This window comes from Pseudopipra pipra, chromosome 2 (genome assembly GCF_036250125.1).
Source record: "Pseudopipra pipra isolate bDixPip1 chromosome 2, bDixPip1.hap1, whole genome shotgun sequence".
NCBI classification, from domain to species: domain Eukaryota; kingdom Metazoa; phylum Chordata; class Aves; order Passeriformes; family Pipridae; genus Pseudopipra; species Pseudopipra pipra.
The window spans coordinates 38,299,675-38,323,495 of record NC_087550.1 but is presented as its reverse complement, the minus strand read 5'-3'; the positions used below and the strand labels follow the sequence as shown (position 1 = coordinate 38,323,495).

Below are 23,821 nucleotides of genomic sequence, written 5' to 3'. Positions count from 1 at the left end.
TCTCACACTATACCACCCAGGGAAATGGTGGGGCTGGAATGGTTTTCATTTCTAGCATAATGAACAGGATTTTTCACATATTTACAATTCTTCTCTCAGTACCCATGCACTACTTGTAATTGGAAAATTAATAAAGAGTTTATGGCTAAAAGGGTAGAAATAAAAGGAGGACCAGAGCTGCTGTACAGTAAGTCAATATAATCAGGAGGCATTGATCAGTGGAACACAAAATGCTTTCATTGCCTTTAAAAGCCAATACTGCAGGGGGAAAAATAGATGTACAAAATCGTATACACCCATCTTAGCCACTAAACGTTTCACAGACAAAGTTCGGTGTTTCTAGGTGGTTTAGGGCTTGCTTTCTTTAATTTCTTTTGGATGAGTCTGTCACTTCAGAAAAACGGGTAGGAATCAGGCTGTCTGGTGCTAATACATATTTTTATTATGTTCTTCTTTTTGGCATTCCTTCTGTATCTCACAATGAGCAGTATTTAGTTCAGATCTCATCATAGTCTGAATATAGATATTACTCAATAATCAGAAAATTTAAATATATTCTTGAAGCAGTAAGAGAATTGTGTTTAAAATATCTTACTAGTATTTCATTTTTTCTCTAATGGCTAGAAGTACTCATCTTTGGTTAAGCCCCTGAATGCAAAATGTTGAACAAACATAGATGAAAACACTAAACTTGCCCCAAACAGTTTAAAATCTACATAGTAGGTAGAAGCTTTGGAAAGTGCAGAGAAGAAAATTAAAAAGGTCAGTAAAAAAAATGTGTAGTGCTGGGGACATAGTATAGGTGAGAAACTGCAGAGGTGAGGTTTGCACATTACCCTGGAGGGCTATGAACCAGGCAAACCAGAATCAAAATCAAGGATGCTGAGGCTAACTGAGGGTATAAAGTATATAAGGATGGGAAAGGTGCTGCCTTAGAGATATTACAGAGTAGGACTGTATAAAAACTCCAAGCAACCAGGATATGAAATTTAGGGAGAGGACTCGTCTTGAGTATCATTATGAAATTTCCTTACCTGCTTCTTAACCATCTACATAAGCTGGCAGATCCCCCCGGCTGCCCCAGCTGTCAGTGCGAATTGCTGATGGTCTTCAAGTTGTTCTAAATTTAATTCTTTAACTGCTTTAAATGGTATTAGGCCTTGCACCTTTGTCCTGTTGGAAGATTGTCTGAGACTTACTTTGTTCCTTTACCTTGGGGTCAAAATACCATCCCAAAAATCATGGTGAAAGGCTGTTGCTGCTGATGTCTGTTGAAGTTTGGGGCATTGGATTCAGTGAGTTTGCTCTGTTTTCCTCCTTGTTGCCCTCTGTATTGTAATGAAGGTTCTTTACCTGACTCCACTCTGAGGTCAATAGAGATTTTCACTGTCTGTGAGTCAGTGATGAAGACAACCTTATTTAATATTATTTTATATTATTATTTATATTAAATATGCAATCCGGGGACTGAAGTCCCTGTGTCTTGCAGTCACCCTGCCATGCTGGTAGTCCTCATGGATGCAATTCATCCGACCACAGATTCTGACATCTAAATCTGAAAAGGTGGTGAGATTCTTTCATCATTAATGACTTACTGTAGCCCTACTCCTACAGGAGATCTCGTGATTCTTTTCCTTGGAATTGTCTGTTTCTCTCACTAAGAATAAATGCAGCTTAGGGTGACGGCTACCTCATGGACACCTAAAGTCACAGGAGATGAATTCCACCTTAGAACAATCTTTCATAGAGGATTTAGAGGATGAAGGTGAGAGAGAGCAGAGAGTGAAATTTTCTGCATCTTTGCTTTCACTCACATGTCCCTTTCACAGATGTTTTTGTGATCATGTCATCCTTCCATCTGAATGTTGAGAACAAGGCAACAGGAGGGCCCTGTCAGAGAGCAGATGTTTCCAGTGGAAGAGAGGAATCTGAGCATATTCCCAGCATGACTGGGCCAAATCTGACCTACTGAGTAACATATATGTTTATATGTTTTAGCATTTGGATGTATTTTAGTGGTTATTATTATCACATTTTCTACAAAAGAAACTCCCTTTTTCCTAGGTATGAGTCTTCTCCCAGTTTATTTTTAATGTTTTTTTAATACTTTACTGTGTGTTACATTTCTTGTCCCATGTCTAGTGTCTCTTTTACCTTTTTTCTTCTGCCAAAGCAAAATTCAGTTTCCCTTCCGTATTCCCACTCTCTCCTCCTTGGAATAGTGTGGGTTTTTTGTTTGCTTGCTTCCCCCTTTGGTTACATCTCTCCCTTCTCTCCAGCCTTTCTGTCCTTCTTCCTATTTTTTCTCCTGGCTTGCTGTGAATTTTCTTTCCTTCCCTTCCCATCTCCACTCTCCTCATCTAGCTCTCCCAGCAGCATCCTTTGGAGCACAACCAGTACTGAATTTTAACAGCCACAACTTGTTGTGCAAAAGACAACAACACACCAGTGGCCAGACTTTGCTGGGCCACCACCTTGTGCTTCAATCACATTTTCTGCCAAGCACTCATTGTTTCTCTGCTATCCCCTTCTTTTCCTCTTCTCCCAAACTGCACATGGTTGAAACGGCTGCAGCTGTAAAAAGGTCTCCACTGTTCCAATCTGCGTGTCCTGGGGGCTGAGGCATTGACCACTGGAACACTGCCCTTAAAATAATCAATAACCCTGGGTGACACGCCAACCTTGTGCTGGCCAACCAGGGATAACTTGGGGTATTTCCTCATTCTCCAAAGAGAAACAGCTATTTGTTTAATAGAGGCCGTCACCCAAAAACATCTCTGAGCCTCCCTCAGACCGCCACACTCCAGGAGAGAGGAGCTGGAAAGCCCGAAGCCAGCTGAGGGGAACTCTGGAGCCTTGAGGTCATCTTAGCTCTGTCTAGAAGGTAACCAAAAGTATTTACAGTGCTTTCCTTAGCATTAAAAAGCAAAACTTTCTACAACCCTCATTAAAAATTAGAAGCTTGCTCTAGCCACCTTGCTTAACAAAGCTGCAGAATGTGCTTTTGTTTGGTGAATTAATAATGTTTTTTAAGTGCTTCTGGCAGTCCAGAGTGTTTTCCTAAACTGTAATAACACAGTCAGATCCTCTGTTGTGCACAGGTAGCAAAGTGGCATTGATTTTGGTGGCAGAGGCTCTCGCTACGCCTGGTGATTGTTGTTTAGATAAGTTCTCCCTGCAGTTTGAAGTGGTACTGAGATAGGTCAGAGAGAACAGGCTCTTGCCCCCTATTCTTCCAGCCAAAGCAGTGTCATGTTGCTCTGCACTGGATGACAGTCGGGCCCTCCAATGTTGTATGAAAGGTGCAGAAGAGGATTTATAACTCAACTACAAGACTTAGCTTTTGTAAGAGGCCAGGCAATGCCTGTGCTTGTTTGCTTCTCTCTGGGGAGGGGAAGTACGTGAGGCTGGGAAAACATGGAAAAGCTAAAGTTGGAATGAGATGGGAAAGCAGACAGGCAAAAGTCAATGTAGAAAATAACCTACACATTAGTTATTTCAAAGACAGGTGAAATATGCAATATTTTTCCCATGTCCCTTTACTCCTTCCCCACTTCATCTTTCACTTGCGCATTGTTTTTCTGTTTAGATTTTTACCTCTTTGAGCTGGGGCTTTTTCCAGGGGCTTGCAAAATTCCTTGTCAAATTTTGAGCACTATATAAACAATAGGTAATGACCATAAACAAAGAAGTATCTCTGTTAAAAATCTTCCCCTCTGGAATAGTTTAATTCCAGTTAACTTGTTTTAAAACTAGATTAAAAAGTACAACATGATTGCAAAGTGCTCAGAAGAAAAGGCAGGGAAGCACAGTTCTCTTATTGAACTCACAGCGGCAGAGAATGATGCAAATTTTTTGCTATAAAAATGCAAACTCAGAAGTCTCTGGCAGTCACAGCTGCCTCACAGCAATATATGGTACCTGATAAAGTCTTTCTGTTTTCCTTTTCAGTTACAGAGGTCTGAGGACATTGTCTGTCCTCATGCCTTACCTTACCTCTTCGCTGTCTTTGTTTTGTCAGCAAAGTCTGTTTTAGTCTGCCTCTGTCTTTCTCAAACGTCTTCATATTATCTTTCACCTGGGCCTTTTTTTGCTTGGGAACCCAAACTTGACTGATTTCTGTGCTCCTAGCCTGCTTAATACCTTCTCAACACCAACCTGTGTTATAAAACTTTAAGGATTAGCCACTGCATATGACCAAATTGAGGGACATTTCATGTTTACTGTCTCAGTTATCACAATAACCATTTGCACGTAGCAAGTGTAGGCATCTGCGCGTGCTTGGCTACAGGTGTGTGTACTGCAACAGAGTGTGACCAGATCCTTTTCCTTCTCTTGCATTTGGTAACTTGCTCACAGGAGAGCAAAGCCCTCTTTGTCATAAACTGCCAGTTCTCTCTGAGGAAAGAAACCCACAGATTGGTATTTTGTATTTTCATGCATATTTTATACCTTTATGCATTTGAAAGCCTTGAGCTGGAGTGAAGCTATGATAAAACATCATGAAGAACTTGTGATCCGTCTGTGTCATAAAGTTCAATAATCTCTGCCTTAGTGGTTTGAAATTTCCAAGCTGACATGGAGAAATATCTGTGGATCCAATTTTGTACTGATCAGTCTTTTCTCCTTGGCTATAGATCACAACATGTGCACAGAATGAGCTGAGATTGTAGACTTTGGTGAAGAGGGATCTAATAGCAGCCTACAACAAACTTGGGGGTGACAGAGGTGGTGGAGTGGTGGGAGAGGATGTAATGAGGAGCAATAGCCCCATTTACAGATTGGGAGATTCAGGTTGGACACGAGAAAACATTTTTCACCCAGAGAGGTGGTTGTGGTTCCATCCTTGGGGGTTTTCAAAGCTCAGCTACATAAAGCCAAGGCCGACACAGTGACCTAGCGCTGTTGATAGTCCTGCTTTCAGCAGAAGGTTGGACTGGAGACCTGCAGAGATCTCTTTCAACCAGTACTTCATTTATGTTGATTCTTTTATTTTAAAATAAGAACCCAAATGCTGTGAAGTACTAAGCAGCTGTTTTATATGTTATGGCAGATCTCTGAAAATGAGGTGGGATGGCTTTTTGACCCGTCCTTAGCAAATAGCCACAGGATTAGACAGGTTTATAGTTTTTCAGGTATTTTAGCATGGATGCCAAACAAACCCACAACTCAGTCTTATCTATTCTTAACTGCAGAATAAGAATATCACAGAAAACAGTAATGAACATTACAAATTCTTGCTGACAGTGTATTTTTGACTGAAATAGTGGAAATGCAGCTGGTAGGGGTCCCTGTGAGGCTTCTCTGTTTTCCAAAGCGCCAAGGCAGGGTTGTACATTCCTATGGCATTCTTGGTAGCCATTTCCTGCTCTTCTAGACCTTCAGTACAAGACATTTCAAACCATCTTCCCAAGACAGTGGTCCCAGACAACCCAGTACATCCATCTCCCCTTTCACTCAAGGCCTTAGCCCCACCATGAAGACTGCCAGCCAGGGTATCTGTGTGGTCATGGGTTTGTTACTTATGTTCCCAATGGACGGACAATTGTACATTAACAATTAAAATGAAACTCTCTGTTAATTTCATAGCAACACAGGTTTAGTCCTATAATTTTAAATAAATCCAATTAAACATTCCAGTTTTGAGTAATTCAATTTTAAATAAAGTCACTGAAGGGAACAGGGTCTGTAGAATAGGATTATCTGTGTAAGTTTTACCTGGAACATTTCTTTCTTCAAAACTGATTCTTCTTTAAAGATTCTTTGTTTAAGAAAAAAACTGCTGAAATCCTGTGTTACCTGCGCTGCAGTAACCCAAACCTCCCTGTGTCTTTCCTGAGCAGAGAGCTGCCATGTGCACGGGGAAGTGTTCAAAGTGCATTGGGATTACCCTGTTCCCACTGGCGACGTGTGCCATCGTCTCCAACATTCTCCTGTACTTCCCCAACGGACAAGTTCTGCAGCTCAGCGAGATAACCGATCTGGTCTGGTATTTCCATGGCATTCTAGGAGCTGGGATACTGGTAAGAGAGGTGTTTCTAATGTTTCTTAGGGGTTTTGTTCTGTTTTCTTTTAAATTCAGGGCCAAGAAAACCTCCATTAACAGAAAAAGTTATAGAAATGTGTTTTGCATAAACTTATGAACAGCTTAACCGGGAAGCTGGGTAACGTGACTGAGAAAATGTATTTAGGACAAAAAAGTGGCTAATGAAGGTATTCCTGAAATACTTAACAGGACTCCAAGACAGAAAGAAGCACTAAGACTGACTGCTCACTCTGAGGAGGGTTACATGGGTGTTCATTCTCCATGAGTCAAAGCAAAGCTGAGGTCCTAAGATTAGCTGGAGGTCACTGTTGTCTGCACGGCCTCGTTATTCCTCTAACTGATTTTATGCACACGTAATTCTCGAAAACTTTAAGGGCAAAACTGAAACGTTTCAGTAGGTGTTAGTTCAAAACCCAACTAACACTCCACAAATGTGGAGCTGCAAATGCCTTAAACCCTGAACACCTCATGTTCCCACACTCCCACCTACATCTTCTTGGGTTTGATCTGGTTTGAATGTGCTCTTCTATAACTAATTCTCCATTCCAGGTCTCAGGAAAGATCGCTTTTATATAAATATCCATGGCTGGAAGGGAACATGTTGGGGAATAGTTATCTTTCCAGTTCATCAGAAAACCTGCTCCCTTTGTGCTCTTCCAATATCTAACCAAGTGTAGTTAAAAAGCTGAGAGAGTACTGTACATATGACCAGCATACTAGCTGCTATGCAGCCTAGGCAAATGGTAAACTGGCACAGAGCTAACTACCTGCATGCCAAAAAAAAAAATGAACGTTTAAGAATTAACTTAGAAATAAAGCAAATCTCATTCACAGTCAGGCTATGATGCAGCTGCCACTTAAGACTACGGAAAACCTGCAGTGGATGTGGTTCAGACTCATATATCCCAAAGCAGAGACATGGTATAAGATCATTCAATAAATTGTTCTCTACCAGCAGCTTGCCTGCTTCTTCTTCCAGCTACTGCTTGGGCCTATTACTCATGCTGAGCTTGAACGTAAGCATGAGTCTGTAAAAGGAAGAAGTGGAACTACATGAGAGACCTGTGGAAAATTCATATCACTGCAAGCCCAGGAGTCATTGGCGTTCAATGAAAGAAAAGGCAGATATTAGACATAAGAGCATCACTGGCTCATTGAAAATGAGCTCTCTTTTAAGGCTTCCACACTGACTTGCCTGTGGCCAGCACCACATACATCAAAAATGAGAACGGTAAGTAAGAGGAGAGGAAAAATTTGCATTGAGCTTCAAAACACAGCATTAGGAGTAATTATTGATCCACAAGCAATGCTATTGGGTGTACAGGTTTTCCAGAAAACAGCATGAGAAATGCCCACAGGTGAAGAAAAGGGTAAAGAAAGCATTGTTATCAGCTCTGTGTTCTAGGTGCTGGAAGCATGGAAAATTGAGGATTGACTTCTGGGCCTCCTAAAGAGTTAAACAGGGGGATGAATGTCCCATGACTGGAGTCTGGTCCATATCCTGGCTCTACGGATGAGGTTGCAATACCCCATGCACCTCTCTGTTTCCTTATTTCAGACATTTAGGGTGTAAAGAGAGGCTCTGTGTGTCATTGTAACATCTCTCCTCAGGGAAAGCTTATGTGCAACACTGGGAAGTGCCTGACTGAGCCATGGCTCATGCACAGCTCCTGTTTTACTGACAACAGCCAAATCTAGCAAATTCTCATTCCCATGTCAAAAGGCCAGTGTTTAAAATCAGGCACTGCATAAAAAGAAAGCTGCCAAGTAAACCCTTCATCCTGAGCCAGGCTAAGAGATGACAAAAAGGTCTTTGCAGCTTAGATGGAAAACCTCGAAAGAAAGAAGACAGCCCTGGAGGAAAGGAAGTGTTGGCTTGATGGGCAGAGGTATTAACTCTTCTTCTGAGTGCCAGACAGTAGCACACTGGGGCTGATGCTGCCTTGGGGTCCACTTGTGATTGTTTAAGAGCTGACTTCTTTCCAGGAAGAGGAACGCCTTTTTAACCTCAATACTCTACTTCTTCAGGCTTCCAGCTGTGGTCCAGTCACCACTGCAGGTGCTATAGGTTGCCTCTGGGGTGTGCATAAAAGGCAACGGAGAATAAATCCTTTGAAAAATATTTGGGGGCCTGCATATCTAAGCAGGTTTCATAACCCTGTCCTACACAGTCTAACAGAGATATTCACACTGCACACATAAATTCAAAAAAAACCCAGCAATACCCTGCTGAAAAGAAGCAGTATAGCTTCAGCAACCAGAATTAATGTACCAGCTATTTGCCAGACAGCTCTAGCTGTAATCCCACACTTATTTCAAAATAACTCTTCAGCAGCACCAACATCTAAGCAGGTGTAACTCACAGAGAAGAGATGGAAGGTGGTTTGCATTTGAGGAACATGATGCCCCAGCTCTCAGAATTTAAAAACCATCCCAGCAAAAGTGCTGCACACCAATTCAGTCTGTGCTTTTCTCACAGGTTATTTTGCTGGCATTCATGATGCTGGGAGCAGGAGGAGCAGGATGTTGCGCTAACAGATGTGGGGTAAGTGGATATTTATGTGTTGAAATGGCACTACAGAGTTTGTGCAATAGCTCCTAAACGGCTGCTCAGCAGGTGGAAATGTGCAGTCACAAACCATCACGCCACCTTCAACAGCCATGTCAGGGAAACATAGAAGGGGAGCTTGATCTACAGCGTCCCTGGGCTGGGGCTGAGAGCTCAGTTAAGCCAACAAGAATGTTACAATATTGCAGCTGCTGGTATAATGGAAATCAGCCAGGGATGATATTGGAGCACTAAGGCACAAAGCTGAGGGCAGAGGGGTACTACATAAAGTAAAACGTGGGTCCAGCTTCCTCTGCTAAAGGCAATACTAAAGGCTGAGACAGCTACCTATCCCTTCTGCTTCCACCAGGCCCTATTTCCTCCATACCCTTCCATGGCAATTTGTTTTTCCACAGGTTCATTCCTGCTTTCCTCTGTATAGGAAGGTCCTATTCCTCCAATAGGTCCCCTATTGGCAGGTCCATGCTAAAAGCCTGAGCTGCTGCATCTGGCCCTAAGGAGCCCACACTGCTTCCCACAGTTTGGACTAGTAGCCTGTATTTGCCCAAATGTTATGCACATGAAACATGCAAATGCAATTTAGGCTGTCATCTAAAGAACGGTTAGAAAGACTTTTTTCCTTGATAATTAAGAATATTATAAAGCAACACACTATACAGACATCTCCGTTATTTCTCAAGCCCTGAGCACAGACTTCTGTGTGGCTATCATGATTGGCAAGAATAAACTGACGTAGAAATATTTTTTTAGTCTGCATCCTTCCCAGAAGCAACCTGGAATGAGAGATTCTATACAATCAAGCATGTATCTTCTCTAGTCTTCAACTAATATTTAGTTTGATCCATGAGAAGATCTTTATCTCTTCAAGATGCTTTACTTAAATTAATTCATTATTCATAATACCAAAATAGCATTCTTCATTAGGATATAAGCAAGTACGTCCCAAGGGACGTGCCATTACATTGATTTTACCAAATGTCACAAGCAGATAGGATGCTAATGATGGCCAAGCAGGCCAGTTGCAGAGCTGGGGTGTGAGCCCAAGCACCCTGAACCCAGTGCCTGAGCCAGCTGCTTCGCCTGACCTTGTGTGATGTAGAAAGCAGTGGTGAAAAAGAGCCATACTGTGGTGGTTCTCCCAGTCTGCTGAATGTGGTGAGTTATGAGGGGAAATCCAGCTGAACTGGGTTGAGTTTACACATCTTAGATGTTCCTTCCCCATCCTTCATTCCAACACTAAATATTACAGAGCCAAGAGTCGAACTTTCCCAGATTGGCTGGGTTCACTCCCCAGCCCAACCATAAAGGTTGTTAGACAGTGTCATTCAGTAGCCCACATCCACAGACCTCCCACTATCCTCCATTCCCCTCCACCAACCCTTCACAGTCTGAGACATTCCTAGCAGCAGTATATGAATGCCAGATATACCGTCTGCACCTTCCAATCACTGATCAGTAACCTACAAGCTGTTCCTCCTCTTTTTTGTTTTTACTTACAGAGAATACAATAGATGTTGACAAAGTAGTTTCAGTATGCATGATGATATTTTATAGAATCAGGAGACTCATTGAATTTTTATGGTTGGAAAAGATCTTCAAGATCATTCAGACCAACCTTCAAAGAAATACCACCATACCCACTAACCCTTATTACAAAGTGGTAAATATTCATATGAAGAGAGCTAGCTGATGGCCAGGTGATGAAGCTATCCAGAGCAAACTAAGGAATAGTCTCAGTGAGGACAGCATATCAATTAAAATGCTGTTTTCTGGGACTATGGGAGTCACACACCTCTGTGAGGTGAAAAGGGTGAAGGTCTACACCCTATGTTTTAAACAGAATGTGGTTCAAAGTAGAGATGAGAAGGGGACATGAGCAAAGAGTGAGTGGCTATGAATGGCATTAAAAACAACAGTTTCCCCTGCACAGCTCCAGGGGAAGAGTGATTTCCAAGCATGCAAAAACAAGTGAGTATTGCAGGGAGATCTGAAGGCCAATGATATGCTTCTTCAATAGAAGGAAGCTCAAGGAAAATTTGCTTTGGGGATAGTGGAAGAAAATGCAGAGACATCCACAGCAGGGTTGCTTAGATGTCCTGAACATACAGGCTGCATATCCAAGGCAGGGGATGGTGTGAGGCTGTGGAGAGCAAAGGACCCCTGGGATCCATTCAAACATGCATAAAGGCAGCAACTTCCCAAAGTACCAGAAGTCCTTGTGAGGTAGATCTGGGTGGACCTGATAAGGGGTTCCCAGCTCTTGTCCACCAGCTTCCACCTACTGCCAGGGAAATAGCCCTCACTGGAGCTACTCAGGAGCATCTGTAAATCAAAGGCTAGTTTGGGCACCTTTCTGCTTTGGAGATCTTAGGTATAAACCGACAATCTACACTGAATACTCAGCATCGGTTTACACAAGGAAAAAAAAAAGGTTAAAGCACTATTATTGATCAGAATTATCATTCAATCAGAACATAACATTTTTCCTCAGGGAAGGGACTCTATCCTATTGTATTTTGTGCAATTTCTGGTTTAATAGTTTCAGACTTCATCAGAGACTTTACACACTGCCAAAGTATCTACAACAGTAATAATTACTATATTTCTCATACTTTTTAGTCACCTTATTGACTTCTTCAGTTCACAGTGATTATGTGCTGCATCAAGTTTTTTCATTAATACAATTTAAATTATTACTTTCAGACATGCATAAATGGCTTCTTGTCCTTGCATTATGGAGTAATGATTTTGAAAAGTGATAGATTTAGAAAGCTTTGCAGCTTAGCATATGCACATCTAAAAGCATCCACTGCACTAGCATGATGAGGAAAAAAGGCCCACCCAAAATACAGCTTCTCTCATTGCATCAGCACACATACTCCAGTATTTCTCTCCAAGCCTTCCTTAAGAATTACCAGTAGAACAAGAATAGCCATAGCAGCTTTCCAGAAAAAAAGACCTAGAAAAGCAAAGATATCTGGATAACCAGACAGCATAACAACTCCAGAAAAAAAACCACCCACCCACCCAACCAACTAAAAAAAAACCAAACCACTCCACACCTACAGAGAAACAGAGAAGAAAGAAATGTGCATGAAACAAGAACCAGGGCAATAAAGAGCAACACAAGCTAGGACAGGAGGAACTTGGTAACTTCACCAAAGCAGTTGATGCAAATTCTCAGAGAACAAATGCTAAAAGTCTTCATCATCTCACCAGGGGCAATCCAATTGTGTGAAGAATAAAGCAGGGAAAACATTAAAAGAAAATCAGCAAAAAAAGAAGCAAAACCTTTGTGAGAAGTAGAGAACAGGTCAACACCACAGGAAACTAATTTCAACAAACTCAAGCATACCAGTTTACACCTTGTGTTGCAACCAAGGACACAAATGAGGAAATAAAAATTTCAATGAAAAGTTCATTCATTCATGGCTGGGCTTCGCAAATGAAGATTTAGGAAGGCTCTATCCACGTTTGTTACAAGCACGCTGGTGGCTTATGAGGCCAATACGAGATAGACATATCAGGTTGCAAAAGGCACAGCAGAAAGACTCCTTAGGTGGTATATTCTGCAAGACACGATTCTTTCTGCGTTGTCTTTTCTCCTCGAGAGTGATCCTGCGGGCGTTCTCAAAGGAAACAGCAGTGTTATAGATAGTGTGTCTCCAGGCCTCCAGATTTGAGGCCAGAGTAGATCAGTGATGATGACCAATATGGCCAAGGCTGAGATGTTTCAGGGAGTCCTTGTATCTTTTCTTCGGGGCTCCTCTCTTGCAGTAGCCAGTGGCAAGTTCACCATAAAGCAAGATCTTAGGGAGGCGGTGGTCCTTCATCCTGGAGACGTGCCCTGCCCAATGCAGCTGTGTTCTAAGTAACATGGCCTCAATGCTTGTGACTACTGCTTGTTCTAGAACAGATGTATTGGTCACATAATCTGACCAGTGGATGTTTAGGATTGTATGGAGGCAGCGTTGACGGAAGTCAATGAAAAGTAAAAGTAGGGAAAATACTGAAAATTTGAGATCATGAATTAGTTAATAAAATTCTTGGATTTCTACAGATTATGAGGCAAACCTTCAGAGAAGTGTCCAGAACAGTACATATAACTGGAAAATACCACTACATGTCACAAATCTCCAACATGGATGGTGGGCATTTTCATTTGATTATGTAATGCAGAGATCTGTGGAGCAACTGGCTCTAGGAGAAGGTTTCTACCTGCCTTGTGGACTGTTATGTTTCACTGGTATTTGCTGGCAACAGGGAAATGCGACCTGAGGTATTTTTGGCTTCAAACCCAAGTCATGGATGAAAGTATTTCCTGTGTGCTTCCTCAGCCATGTCTCTATCTTGACTCCCAGGCCGGCTTGCTGCCTTGTCCTTGCACCAGGTCTTCCCCTGGCTCTATCAGTCTGCTCCAGATTTTTTTCTCCTTCTTGGCAGTGTTGTGAACAACCACAAGCAGTGACTCTTAGCAAGACTAGTGTAAAGCCTGTCCCAGATTAAACACCAGTAGCAGCTCCTAGTATTCTTGTTTCTATATACAAACAGCAACCAGATGCATCCCATCCACTAAGAGAAAACTACCCCAAAATGGAGGAAAGGTAATGTTTCTGTGGGAGTGGCTGATGCAAAACATATAGGTGCATTACATACAATCCAAAGTCACCACTGGTTTGTTGCCACACACAGAACAATTAGATTTCTCAACACGACAGAGGTTATCATGTGTCATGGTGCTGCAAAATGAAGGACAGTAGCAATAAGAAAGGCTTTTTTGCATTCCATCAATTAGCAAAAACAATTAATGCATCTTCTGTTACTTTCATACCTGGTTTGGTGGTTGCTTTCTAGTTTCTGTTGGTGCAAGGGCCAAGAAAGGTGAAGAATTGGAAATGCCAAGGCACATGATATGGAACACATCAAGCCAGGACTGGCTTCTTACTGGCTTTTGAAAGAAGACTCACCAGATTTTTCATAACTGATAGTTCAAGTATAAAACTCTGAATAAGTAAAGCTCTGGGCTTGCAACCTTTTAAAAGCTAAACAAATAAGTCCTTTAACATCTAGAATAGCTATAACAGTCAGAAAAAGTCAACTATATTTTGTTCCCACAAATTTATTATTAATAGTAGTAGAAAAAGTAGTAGTAGTAGTTTCATCATATAGTAAGAAACAAATAAAGAGAATTTTTTCCCATTCAGTGTAAGCTCTCTGTCATTTGAAAAGGGGGGGTTTATCCAATCCTTAATGTGGAGAGATTTTCTCAACCCTTAGTGATTTATTTGTCTGTCAGTGCCCCAGAGAAGCTGAAACCCTTATACCTGACTAGTCTGTCAGCATCTCACAAGGGGACCCTTCACTGAACAGATTCACTGGATCAGAGGGTAATTCGACTGCCCTTTTCAGGGGGCTAAGCCACCAGCATGGAGACCCCTCAGTGGGTCTTACCAATGTGTTATCTGTTGCTGTCAACTGCTAGCACCTGTAAAGGACTCACTCTAACAGTTTATGGAATAACACTCTTTATTAATACAAATTGTGACAGGTTAATAAGGTTTGAGGGTTGCCAGTGATAGTATCTGACTGCAAAAACATGTTTGAAACAATCTGCTACACTATAAAGCAAGCTCTAATCCTAATATCAGTATTTAATGCACGTGAAGTATGATTCTTACCCAACAGATGTCCCTATAGGGGGGTAGACAGGTTCAGCATGTTGACTCGTCCCAGAAGTTTCGGTGGAGTCTTCCTCGATTTTCCCTTATTCTCAACTGACTTTTATACTATTTCTTTATATTTAGGTAGAACTTGAGTGACTTGACTCATAAATCCTTTTATTTCTTACTGGTGTAAAATTCTCTCACTTCACTTCTCATGCCTAATGGAAGGTGGAAGTATTTTGGCATTTAAGAAGTGGGATTTCAACAGTTGTTGCTCAGCAGCAGAACATCTTCATCTATCTCCCTTGGTTGAGAAGTGCCATACAGTCTTAGGAACAACAAAGTACCACTGTGCTCCCCCTCCCTGCAGGGGTTTCTATGGAGGGAGGCCGCAGCATCTCCATTTTGCTCCATGCTCCGTTCCATCCCCCATAGCAGGTGTTTATTGCTGTATAGGGAACTCTCAAGGGGCATGTCAACCGTGTTCCATCCATTGAGTAGCAGGTGCATTTTATCTTGTAATTCTTAGTCTCCTCTAATTTTTTAACCCCAGTCATCTTCCCACACTCTCCATGCCACTCAAACCTCTGTGCATGCAATGTTGAAGGTCTTTTCCCTTCCAGATGCTGCTGTCAGTGATTCTGGCTGTGCTGGGATTTGCAGGAGGAGCATATTGTGTGGTCATCTCCTCACTGGGGCTGATTGGGGGTCCTCTGTGTGACACAGGTGATGGAGAATACCTCTACCCTTTCAGGAATGACACTCTGAAGTGAGTATGGCTTACAGGCTCCTCCAACTTCGCTTTCCCTGATCTCTCCCCCATCTTTTTATAGCAAACTTGAATTTTTCCAAAATTAATTGATGGACCACCCTGTGTATGACTAAACTCACATTTCTCTGAATAGCATGTTCCAGCTGGTCACCTCTTTGACCAAGGAATCATCCTTTGGCAAATTGCCTGAGTTTCTTCTGTTGTGCTTGTCATGGGCCCCTTGTGCAATTTGCATCATGCTTTTAAAATGCTGGTGAGCTGGGACTCCCAAAGGAGTCAAAGGGAAATGTTTGATTACTGTGCCACATTAATCTGTTAAATCATCAAGAATTGAGCCTGCTCTACTTACTTCTGAAAAGCAAAGAAAAAATCTCTGAATCTTTAAAGTTAACCTTGGCAATCATGCTCTTCAAGTCAGAGCTAGAGATGGGCTGAGATACCACAGCAGGAATGGAGAATATGGAGACACATCTTAAACCATTACAGACCTTTCTCTTTGGCTATTAACACAAAATAACTAATACAATTCAGCCACAGAACAAAGAGGAGCTTCTTGTGTATGCAACAAAGTACAGATGTGGTTCTATTCACTAGTTATCAATTGCATCTGTGCAAAGAGAATTCTGAAGAGAATCACCAGCTTTTACCAACTAGTAGAATTTGAGACTCACTTTGTGCAATCAAGCTCAGAAAAGGTAATGCCAGAAAACACAGAAAGCATTCTGCAGTTTTTATTTTCTAATACCTTGTCAATTATTTTTCTCTAACACAGAGACAATTACTTGTTCAACCAGACAACATGGAGTATTTGCAAAGAACCTGAAAACATCATCCTTTGGAATATTGTTCTCTTCTCTATTCTCCTGGCCATCGGTGTGATTGAAGCTATTCTTTGTTTTATTCAAGTCATCAGTGGACTTACTGGTTTCATATGTGGCACATGTATGAGGAGAAGAAAGGTTGGTATGCAGTAGAAGATATCAGAGTGCTTTACATTCCTACCAATTTTATTTTTCAGGCTCTGTAATGGTACATGAGCTGACAGATGTGCACAGCCCCTGAACAAGCTCCTCGGGGGAGCTGAGACTGTACAGATTTTATTTGCACACACACTTGCTCTCTCTCCATCACATTGCAGTCAGGGATAACCCGGCCCTCAGATATTTCTCAACAGCAGAACAGTATGACATACTGACATACTCACTTGCATGGTTGTGTTCCTATTCAAGACGCCTTTTTGATAAAGTGTAATGACCCTTCCTAGCATCTGTAAGAGAGCGACAAAAAGTAGATATGTTTTAAATAGGTCAACAGCAGTTAAATTGTTATTTTATAAAATGGAAGAAAAACTCTTTCAAGTTTCATTTATCACTACTGTTTCCTTTTAATTGTTTCTTTTCATTGTACAAGATATTTGCAGTAAGCCTAAGATCCCCCTGGAATATTAATTAATCGTCTTTCATTCATTGCCTTACAGACAAATATTTCTGGGATGTGAATGACCTACAGGGAATGCCAGGACAAGCCCCGAGCTGCCGATTCACATACAATAAGGATAGTGCACTGTACTGTATTTATGGGGGAACAACAAACTAAAAACAAAATGTTCAGGAGTTTTTGGGGGCAAAACGAATTTTTTGTAAAAGACGTCAGGGTGGAAAAGGGCTAGATCATTTAGATCTGAGACTCCACATTTTCATCTCTGTAACTATACCTGCTAAACCTCAGGTACTGGCAAAAAGGTTATTCTACCTGCTCCTGACTTGCATATTTAAGCACAACAATCTTCAGATAAAAGATCACCACTTGCCCTCTTGTGTATGTGGGAGATGGAACTGTTGTTAATGTATATATTTATCAACTGCATGAAGCAGGCGCTTTCTGGCTGATGTAAATAATGTCCCATCCTCCCCAGATCCCACTGTGGCTCACCTGTCCATTCCTATTAACTTGCTAACTGGGCACTCACAGATTTGAATTAGGATGAGCAGAGAATATATCAAGCAGTTTTTGAGACACTGCAGAGGCAACTGAAGAACACAGTTTTCAGCATCCTTCAGCCACCCTGGAGCCAAATCCCCTTGGGCCATTCAGTAGCTTGCTCTCATGTTTGACAAAGTCCAGTGCACTTCTAAATCGGTTCTTCAGGAGTATCTGAGAGATGTGGGAGCCTTTGAGGGGCATTTGGGTCAATACAGACAGCAGGGTTTGGAGCAAGAGTTTAGAAACGTCTGGTTTAACACAGGGGTGAAAACCATTTTGCCCTCATGAGACTACATAGGAATTTCACTAACTTCCACACAGGTCTGTAGGGCTGCTCTAGAATAGATCATATGGCCAAACCAATTGACTAGCTAAAGATAACCAAAGATAAAGGTAGCAATTATGTTCAGCTTAGTAAAAAACAAAAGAGATAATCTGAAGGCAACAAACTGCATCAGTTTTAGTGTTATAGTAACAGTTATCCCAACCAGGATCTGCATAATCACAAAAGCCCTTGATCTTGAGCTAAAGTCCGTGACTGGGAAATTTCAGAAAACCCATCATTTCAGTGACTTCCTCAAAGGTTAATTCTTGGACATGAACTGTCTTCCCTCAGTCAGCCTTTTAATCAATCTTTACCTGTGCTGAACATATGTACACAGCTATGAAAACCTGAATATATTTAAAGTACTTGGAACCTATTTTCAAAGAGAGACATTTGTGTTTTCTCAGTCATAGTTGTTAATATTTCTGCATTGGAGTAAGCTATTTGAACACAGTGATTGCAGACACACACTGTTTGTGCTGTCCTCCAATGTAGTATACAAAATGCTTCATATAAATGTCTCCTTTATACAAAAATGGGGAAGAAGTTGCCTAGATGAGGAGCATATGTACTTTGGAGCACAGTTTTACCTCTAGAAGCAGGAAATTTGACCCATAAAACTTAAAAGCACCTTCTGTAAAAAATAAAGCATAAGACTTGTCCAAGTTTGTAATCATCACTAGGAGCATCCAAGCCTGCTAGGTGGCTTAAAAAGCTCATGTTCATTGTCAGCAGTGAAGCCTGGACAGTGCTACCACATAAAGGAGACATCAAACAAGGAAAAGAGTCAAGGAGGCAGCTAGAAATATTCACATGTAGTCAGGTGGAGAGAGACTCTTTCACCAGCAGAGGGGCTCTATGAACTCTTCACAGTCCCTGCCCTCATCCCTTAGCTTTGACTCCCTGACTTTCACCTCTCTGATAAAGCCAATTTGGGCTGTGCCAGCACCAGGAGAGGGAGATACCCACTGGCACACTTCCAGCACAGAAAATTAAGTGCACTGTACTGCTGCCATCTGCTTGTTCCAAGCTGTCCCACTCTGGAGATATTTAGTGCCATGTCTCTGTGCTCCTGAGGACACCCTCTGTCCTGCCAACGTGATCACTGGCCTCACTAATATATGTAAATATTAAATATTGTTCTTCTGAAGTTATTTTCTGGCTTGATTTGTGCGACGTAAAGGACTTGTGACTTCAAAGTACCTCCAGTAGGAAGAGAAATGGAATAACATAGAAAGCAGAGTTAAATTGCCACTCCAGGTGGCAAGGGTCTCTCCCATGTCCTCTGTCACACCTGAGAGCCACTCACAGATGTCTAGAGACCTAAGTGTCTCAGATGGAGTTAGCAACACAGAAGTGTGGGTGACCAAAGCAAACACCTGTCTCTATGCTAAGAATTCATTTAACCAAGATACCTAAGGGGGTTAAAATTAGATTAAATCATTTCAGCTCCCCAAATCACCTTTTATGTGAATCAAAGCCTGACCTCTCAGAAGTGTCATCAGGGCCTTCTCAAGGAGTTGGCCAGCACATTGCAACAGAGGCAGCTCCTCATGACGAGCACTGCAGGGAGACCTGCAAACCCAAGCTCTTCTGATGGGCAAGGCTTCAAAAGAAAATCATAGAATCAGTCAGGTTGGAAGGGACCTCTGAGATCATCAAGTCCAACCCTTGATCCACTCCCGCCATGGTTACTAGACCATGGCACTAAGTGCCACATCCAGTCTCATCTTAAAAACCTTCAGAGAGGAAGAATCCACCACTTCTCTGAGCAGCCCATTCCAATGTCTGATCACCCTCTCTGTAAAGAATTTCTTCCTAATATCTAGCCTAAACCTCCCCTGGCACAGCTTAAGACCATGCCCTCTTGTCTTCCTGATAGCTGCCTGGGAGAAGAGACCAACCCCCACCTGGCTACAACCTCCTTTCAGGGAGTTGTAGAGAGTGACGAGGTCTCCCCTGAGCCTCCTCTTCTCCAGGCTGAACAGCCCCAGCTCCCTCAGCCTCTCCTCATAGGACTTGTGATCGAGTCCCTTCACCAGCCTTGTTGCTCTTCTCTGGACCTGCTCCAGCACCTCAATATCCTTCCTGAACTGAGGGGCCCAGAACTGGACACAGTACTCAAGGTGTGGCCTCACCAGCACTGAGTACAGGGGAAGAATCACTTCCCTGGACCTGTTGGCCACACTGTTCCTGATACAACATCTACATAATACTAAATATAATAAAAACTTTGATTTGAACAGAGAGTTGGCTTGACTACAGATAAGATATCATGCTTTATAATTGAGATTACTATCGATTTTAAGTTGTTGAGGGTTTTTTTCCCAAAATGAAAAGAGTTATTTCAGGGAAATCTCCTTAAAAAAAGAGGAATTTTGTCCCTGAAATTTGTTATGTATTGTACATGTGAAGAATTTAGTAAAACTAAGGAACTCATAATATTCTTCTATATCTCTTTTCTCTCTATTGATCTTTCTCTCTACCTATTAATCTGTCTTCTCTGTACCTATGATCTTTAATTAATGGTCAAAAACTTACACAGACGTAATGAAAAAAGTGTTTAATTTTGATATTTATTATTTACCATGCAGTTGCACCACCCAAGCACTTATAGAAGGATTAAAAATATGTTATTTTCTCATCAAATTATCCCCATTTTCTGCATTTGAAACTCGTGCAGGAGATCAGCCACTTGTAAATCTGCTGGTTGAAAAAGTATTCCTGGGATTGACTTGGGATACGAATTAAACTTTAGACCAAGGACACCATTTGAAAATTTGTAAATGTTTCAAAACCAGTGTTTCATCTGTCAGGATCAAGGACACAATCCAAATGCCTGTGTTGTAAACCGCAGACTAGTTCATAACATCTCATTTCAAGAGGAACTGTCAGTTCATTTTGATGCAAATGGCTCAGACACCTCAGGCCCCAGTGCTCCGTTTTTGTTGGCACTCACAGCAAAGCAAACCAGTGAGAGGTTGGTCCCCGCAGACCTCTGAGTGCCATAGCCTCTGCTTTACTGTCCCAGTCCTGTGCCTCTCCTCCCAGGCAACCTCTTCTGTGTAAACAAACTTTAAAAAAATCCCAAAGGAGATTAAGAAAAAACCCAAATCTTTCCAGACTCTCAGACTACTTTATTTTGTCTCTTACAGAGCTCCAGCTTGGCCCTTTCCAGAGGAGTGACAGGGGACAGTCACCCTTCAGAAATGCCATTCCCTGCAGAACCTCTCTTACCCCAAAGCACCCCTTTTATCCTGAGCCCAAGGGTCACAGAGAGCCATCTAAAGCCCATCAGCCATATTGTAGTACATTTAACCCATAAACGCAGGGCAAAGACTTTGTTTTAGGCCCAGAGGCCACTGCTTTGTCCCTCTTTATTTCTTCCTGTCAGTTAGATTCAAAGCCAAGTAGATGTTAGTGCTCACTATGGTGCAGGTCATTTCCATCAGAGATAGAAAGCTTCACTGGTACATAGCACTTCTCGCTTTCTTTCAGGCATTCCTCTACTTTTACCAACAGCCCATAGTTTGTTCTATCAAGGTCAACTGATAAAGAGTAAGAGTAAGAACTCAGCTGAGTATTACAGAATTACAGAATGGCTTGAGTTGGAAGAGATCTTAAAGATCATCTAGTTCCAATGCCCTACCATGGACAGGGACACCTCCCACTAGACCAGGTTGCTTAAATCCCCATTCAATCTGGCCTTGAGCACTTCCAGGGATGGGACATCCACAACTTCTCTGGGCAACCTGTTCAGGTGCCTCACCACCTCATAGTAAAGAATTTCTTTGTAATATCTAATCAAAACCCACCTTCTTTCAGTTTAAAGCCCTTACCTCATGTCCTATCACTACAGCCCCTTGTAAAAAGTCCCTCGTCATCTTTCCTGTAGCCCCTTCAGGTACTGACAGGAACCTGTATCCTGCAAGTAAGTTCTCAGAACCATTGGAGATACACCAGAATATCCCAGTTGCTGTTCCAGAGGGGCATGCGTCTCCCACAGGGACTGTGAAACATCAACTTGCCCATGTGGACATCTCAGTGGCTTTAGAGCATCTCAGGTGACACAAGCTCATTTCTATGTGAAAATTCAAATCAAGCTCTGAAACATCTAATGTGTATAGTGACACTGCTCTTAAAAGCAGCCCTGAGTTCAGCAATCTGAGACCTGCCCTCACCCTGTCCTGCCTCACAAGACCTAAACAGGTCAGTAAATCACGCCCTAAAATTGCATATTTCTCCCCATGGGTTACTCAAAGAGCATGAAGCAAGCAGTGCAGCAGCTGGCATAATAAGCTGCAGCCCCCCATCATGAGCAGGAAGGTGAAGCCCACCTCAAAAAACTCTTAACTGATGAGATTTCTTCATTTTTTTCCTTATCGGAGAGTCATTTAATGGTAAAAGAGTACAACAACAGATTCATCAAGGAACTGGTCTTGTTGGTATAAGCCTGTGCTTTTTTAATCCTTCCAAGCACTGTATATCACCAAAAACATTCCAGATTCAGATGAATTACCTCACACATCCTTTTTCTCTAAGTCTCCTTCATCCCATTGTGCAATGTTTTTACTTACATTTTGTCCCACTACATCTGCCCTCCACCCCCCTGGTCTTTAAATAAAGTTTCCCTGCCTGCCACTATTTTTTTTTTTTTCCCCCCAAGATATGAAAAAAACCCAGACAATCTTTGCAGATGTCAAAGAACAAATTCAAATCTTGCTTTGGACATGTTGAATTTAGTAGACCCCCACATGAGGGGTGCAATGTCAGGTATGTCCTCCTAGGAGTGGCTGACTGCAGAGCAGGCCGAGACCTGGCTGAGTGCACCTTCAGCCACATGCACTCTCAGTCCTATCCTTTGCCTCCCTAGGAAATATGCTGTAAAACATTTGCTCATAGAAGAAAAGCTTAGCATGTGTCTGTGTGTAAACAATGTTTTAAAAGTTTTTGAAATGTCCATTTTGATAAAGGAAGGTAGACCAGAGAAACCAATTATTCCATTGCCACCGACAGATGCAGTTTCTAGGACCTCGTAGCAGGTTCATTTAGGGTGGAAGGGAGTGTTTCTAATTACCACCCAGAAAAATGTACCTTTAAAATGCACAGTGTCCCTTTTTGTACTTAGATAATTGGGTCAATGTTAAAAACCATTACTCAGTTAAAATAGCATTTGGTTATAAATATAAAGGAATATTTCTCGTAAGGCAGGATAAATAAGGTTGCCAGGCTTTTTCATGTCTTTTAATTTTCTCTTCTCTGTAAACACTTCCAACCAGACCACTGCATAATCTTACCAAAACCCTCATTTCCCCTTGTACAGAAAGGTGTCACAGACACCATGGGGTTCCTGCACTTTTCCTCATTTCTCACAGCCATCACCGATGTGCCTGCATGTTCCTACCATGTCCTGCTCATGAGACATGCTTAGCCTTTGCCACTGACATTTCTATGCACAGCTACTCCTGGATGTCTGCAGGAGATCACACACTGCAAAAAGCCTTTCTAAAGGTTTGGCCTTTCACTCAGAGTGCGTCTGTGAAGAAGAAATCTGTGATGTCCCCCACTCCACAGGTGAATGCAGGTATCCAGAAAAGCCATACATGTGTCCTAAATACGGCAGGTTTTACATAGAATTGGTTATGAAGAACTATACTTTGACAGATAATAATGGTTCACAGAGCAACTAAAAGGATATTGGTATGGCTACTCTATAACAAATGTAACTAATTTAATTCCTTAATGCACATGTGACGCTTTTTTTCAGAATTATGTCTGTTTGAAGGGAGCTTCAAAAAGTAGTTTAAAAGTCTGTACCCTTCCTATAGCTTCACTGGGGAGTACAACATCACCTTGCTTTCTTACTGGTTTCCAGCAAAGGAATGATAACATGCTTGCTTTGAGTATCAGCATGCAGCTCCTTCCATTGGTCAGTGGTAAATTGTTTACTGTTTCCTAGGTTTATTTACTGAGACTGTAGTTCACTCAACTTTAAACAGATAAATTCTTAGCCCTAACTTCTTCGTCAGCCTTGTGCCTAGAACCTAGAGAAATATGCATTATTTTCATACAATACAAAACATAGCATTTCCCCCACTTTAAGACAGGCTATTATTAACCCTCACATCAGTGTTCCACTACTTTTATAAACACTAATTACTATGCTCTTAACTCTGCTCCCAACAACATAAGATTGCATATCTTGTGAAGAAGGGGGAAGACTGCAGAACTGTCAATACTCCTCCAAAGACAGAGACACTGCATCAAGTTCTCAGGACTTTAGGGCTTATTGCTCCGTTTCATACTGCATCTTCCTTTGCAAAGTACAGCAAATACTCAGCAGTTTCTTTACAAGGCAGCACTATTCTTATTGACTTTTTTCTATATTTTTCTGATTGTGGACTCAAAGAATATTATCATCATGACATTATTCCTCTCTCTGATATAAATTAAGTAACAGAAA

At 41.8% G+C, this 23,821-nt stretch overlaps 1 protein-coding gene across 1 annotated transcript; it reads left to right on the top strand.

Annotated features, from left to right (window-relative positions):
- The first annotated feature begins 2,731 nt into the window (after window positions 1-2,731).
- Window positions 2,732-18,508, top strand: LOC135409483 (transmembrane 4 L6 family member 1-like). Its single transcript, XM_064645082.1, has 6 exons — window positions 2,732-2,884; window positions 5,844-6,023; window positions 8,526-8,591; window positions 14,902-15,047; window positions 15,823-16,009; window positions 16,528-18,508. Exons 2-6 carry the CDS (start codon window positions 5,853-5,855, stop codon window positions 16,546-16,548), a joined length of 591 nt encoding a protein of 196 aa, XP_064501152.1. The 5' UTR covers window positions 2,732-2,884; window positions 5,844-5,852; the 3' UTR covers window positions 16,549-18,508.
- Window positions 18,509-23,821: the final 5,313 nt, after the last annotated feature.

What these genes read in the sequence shown, in the direction of transcription:
- LOC135409483 (XM_064645082.1), top strand. Translation starts at nt 5,853, where the DNA reads ATGTGCACGGGGAAGTGTTCAAAGTGCATTGGGATTACCCTGTTCCCA. An exon ending in TTCTAGGAGCTGGGATACTG is followed by an intron (nt 6,024 to 8,525) that starts GTAAGAGAGGTG and finishes CTTTTCTCACAG; the next exon opens with GTTATTTTGCTGGCATTCAT. An exon ending in CATGTATGAGGAGAAGAAAG is followed by an intron (nt 16,010 to 16,527) that starts GTTGGTATGCAG and finishes ATTGCCTTACAG; the next exon opens with ACAAATATTTCTGGGATGTG.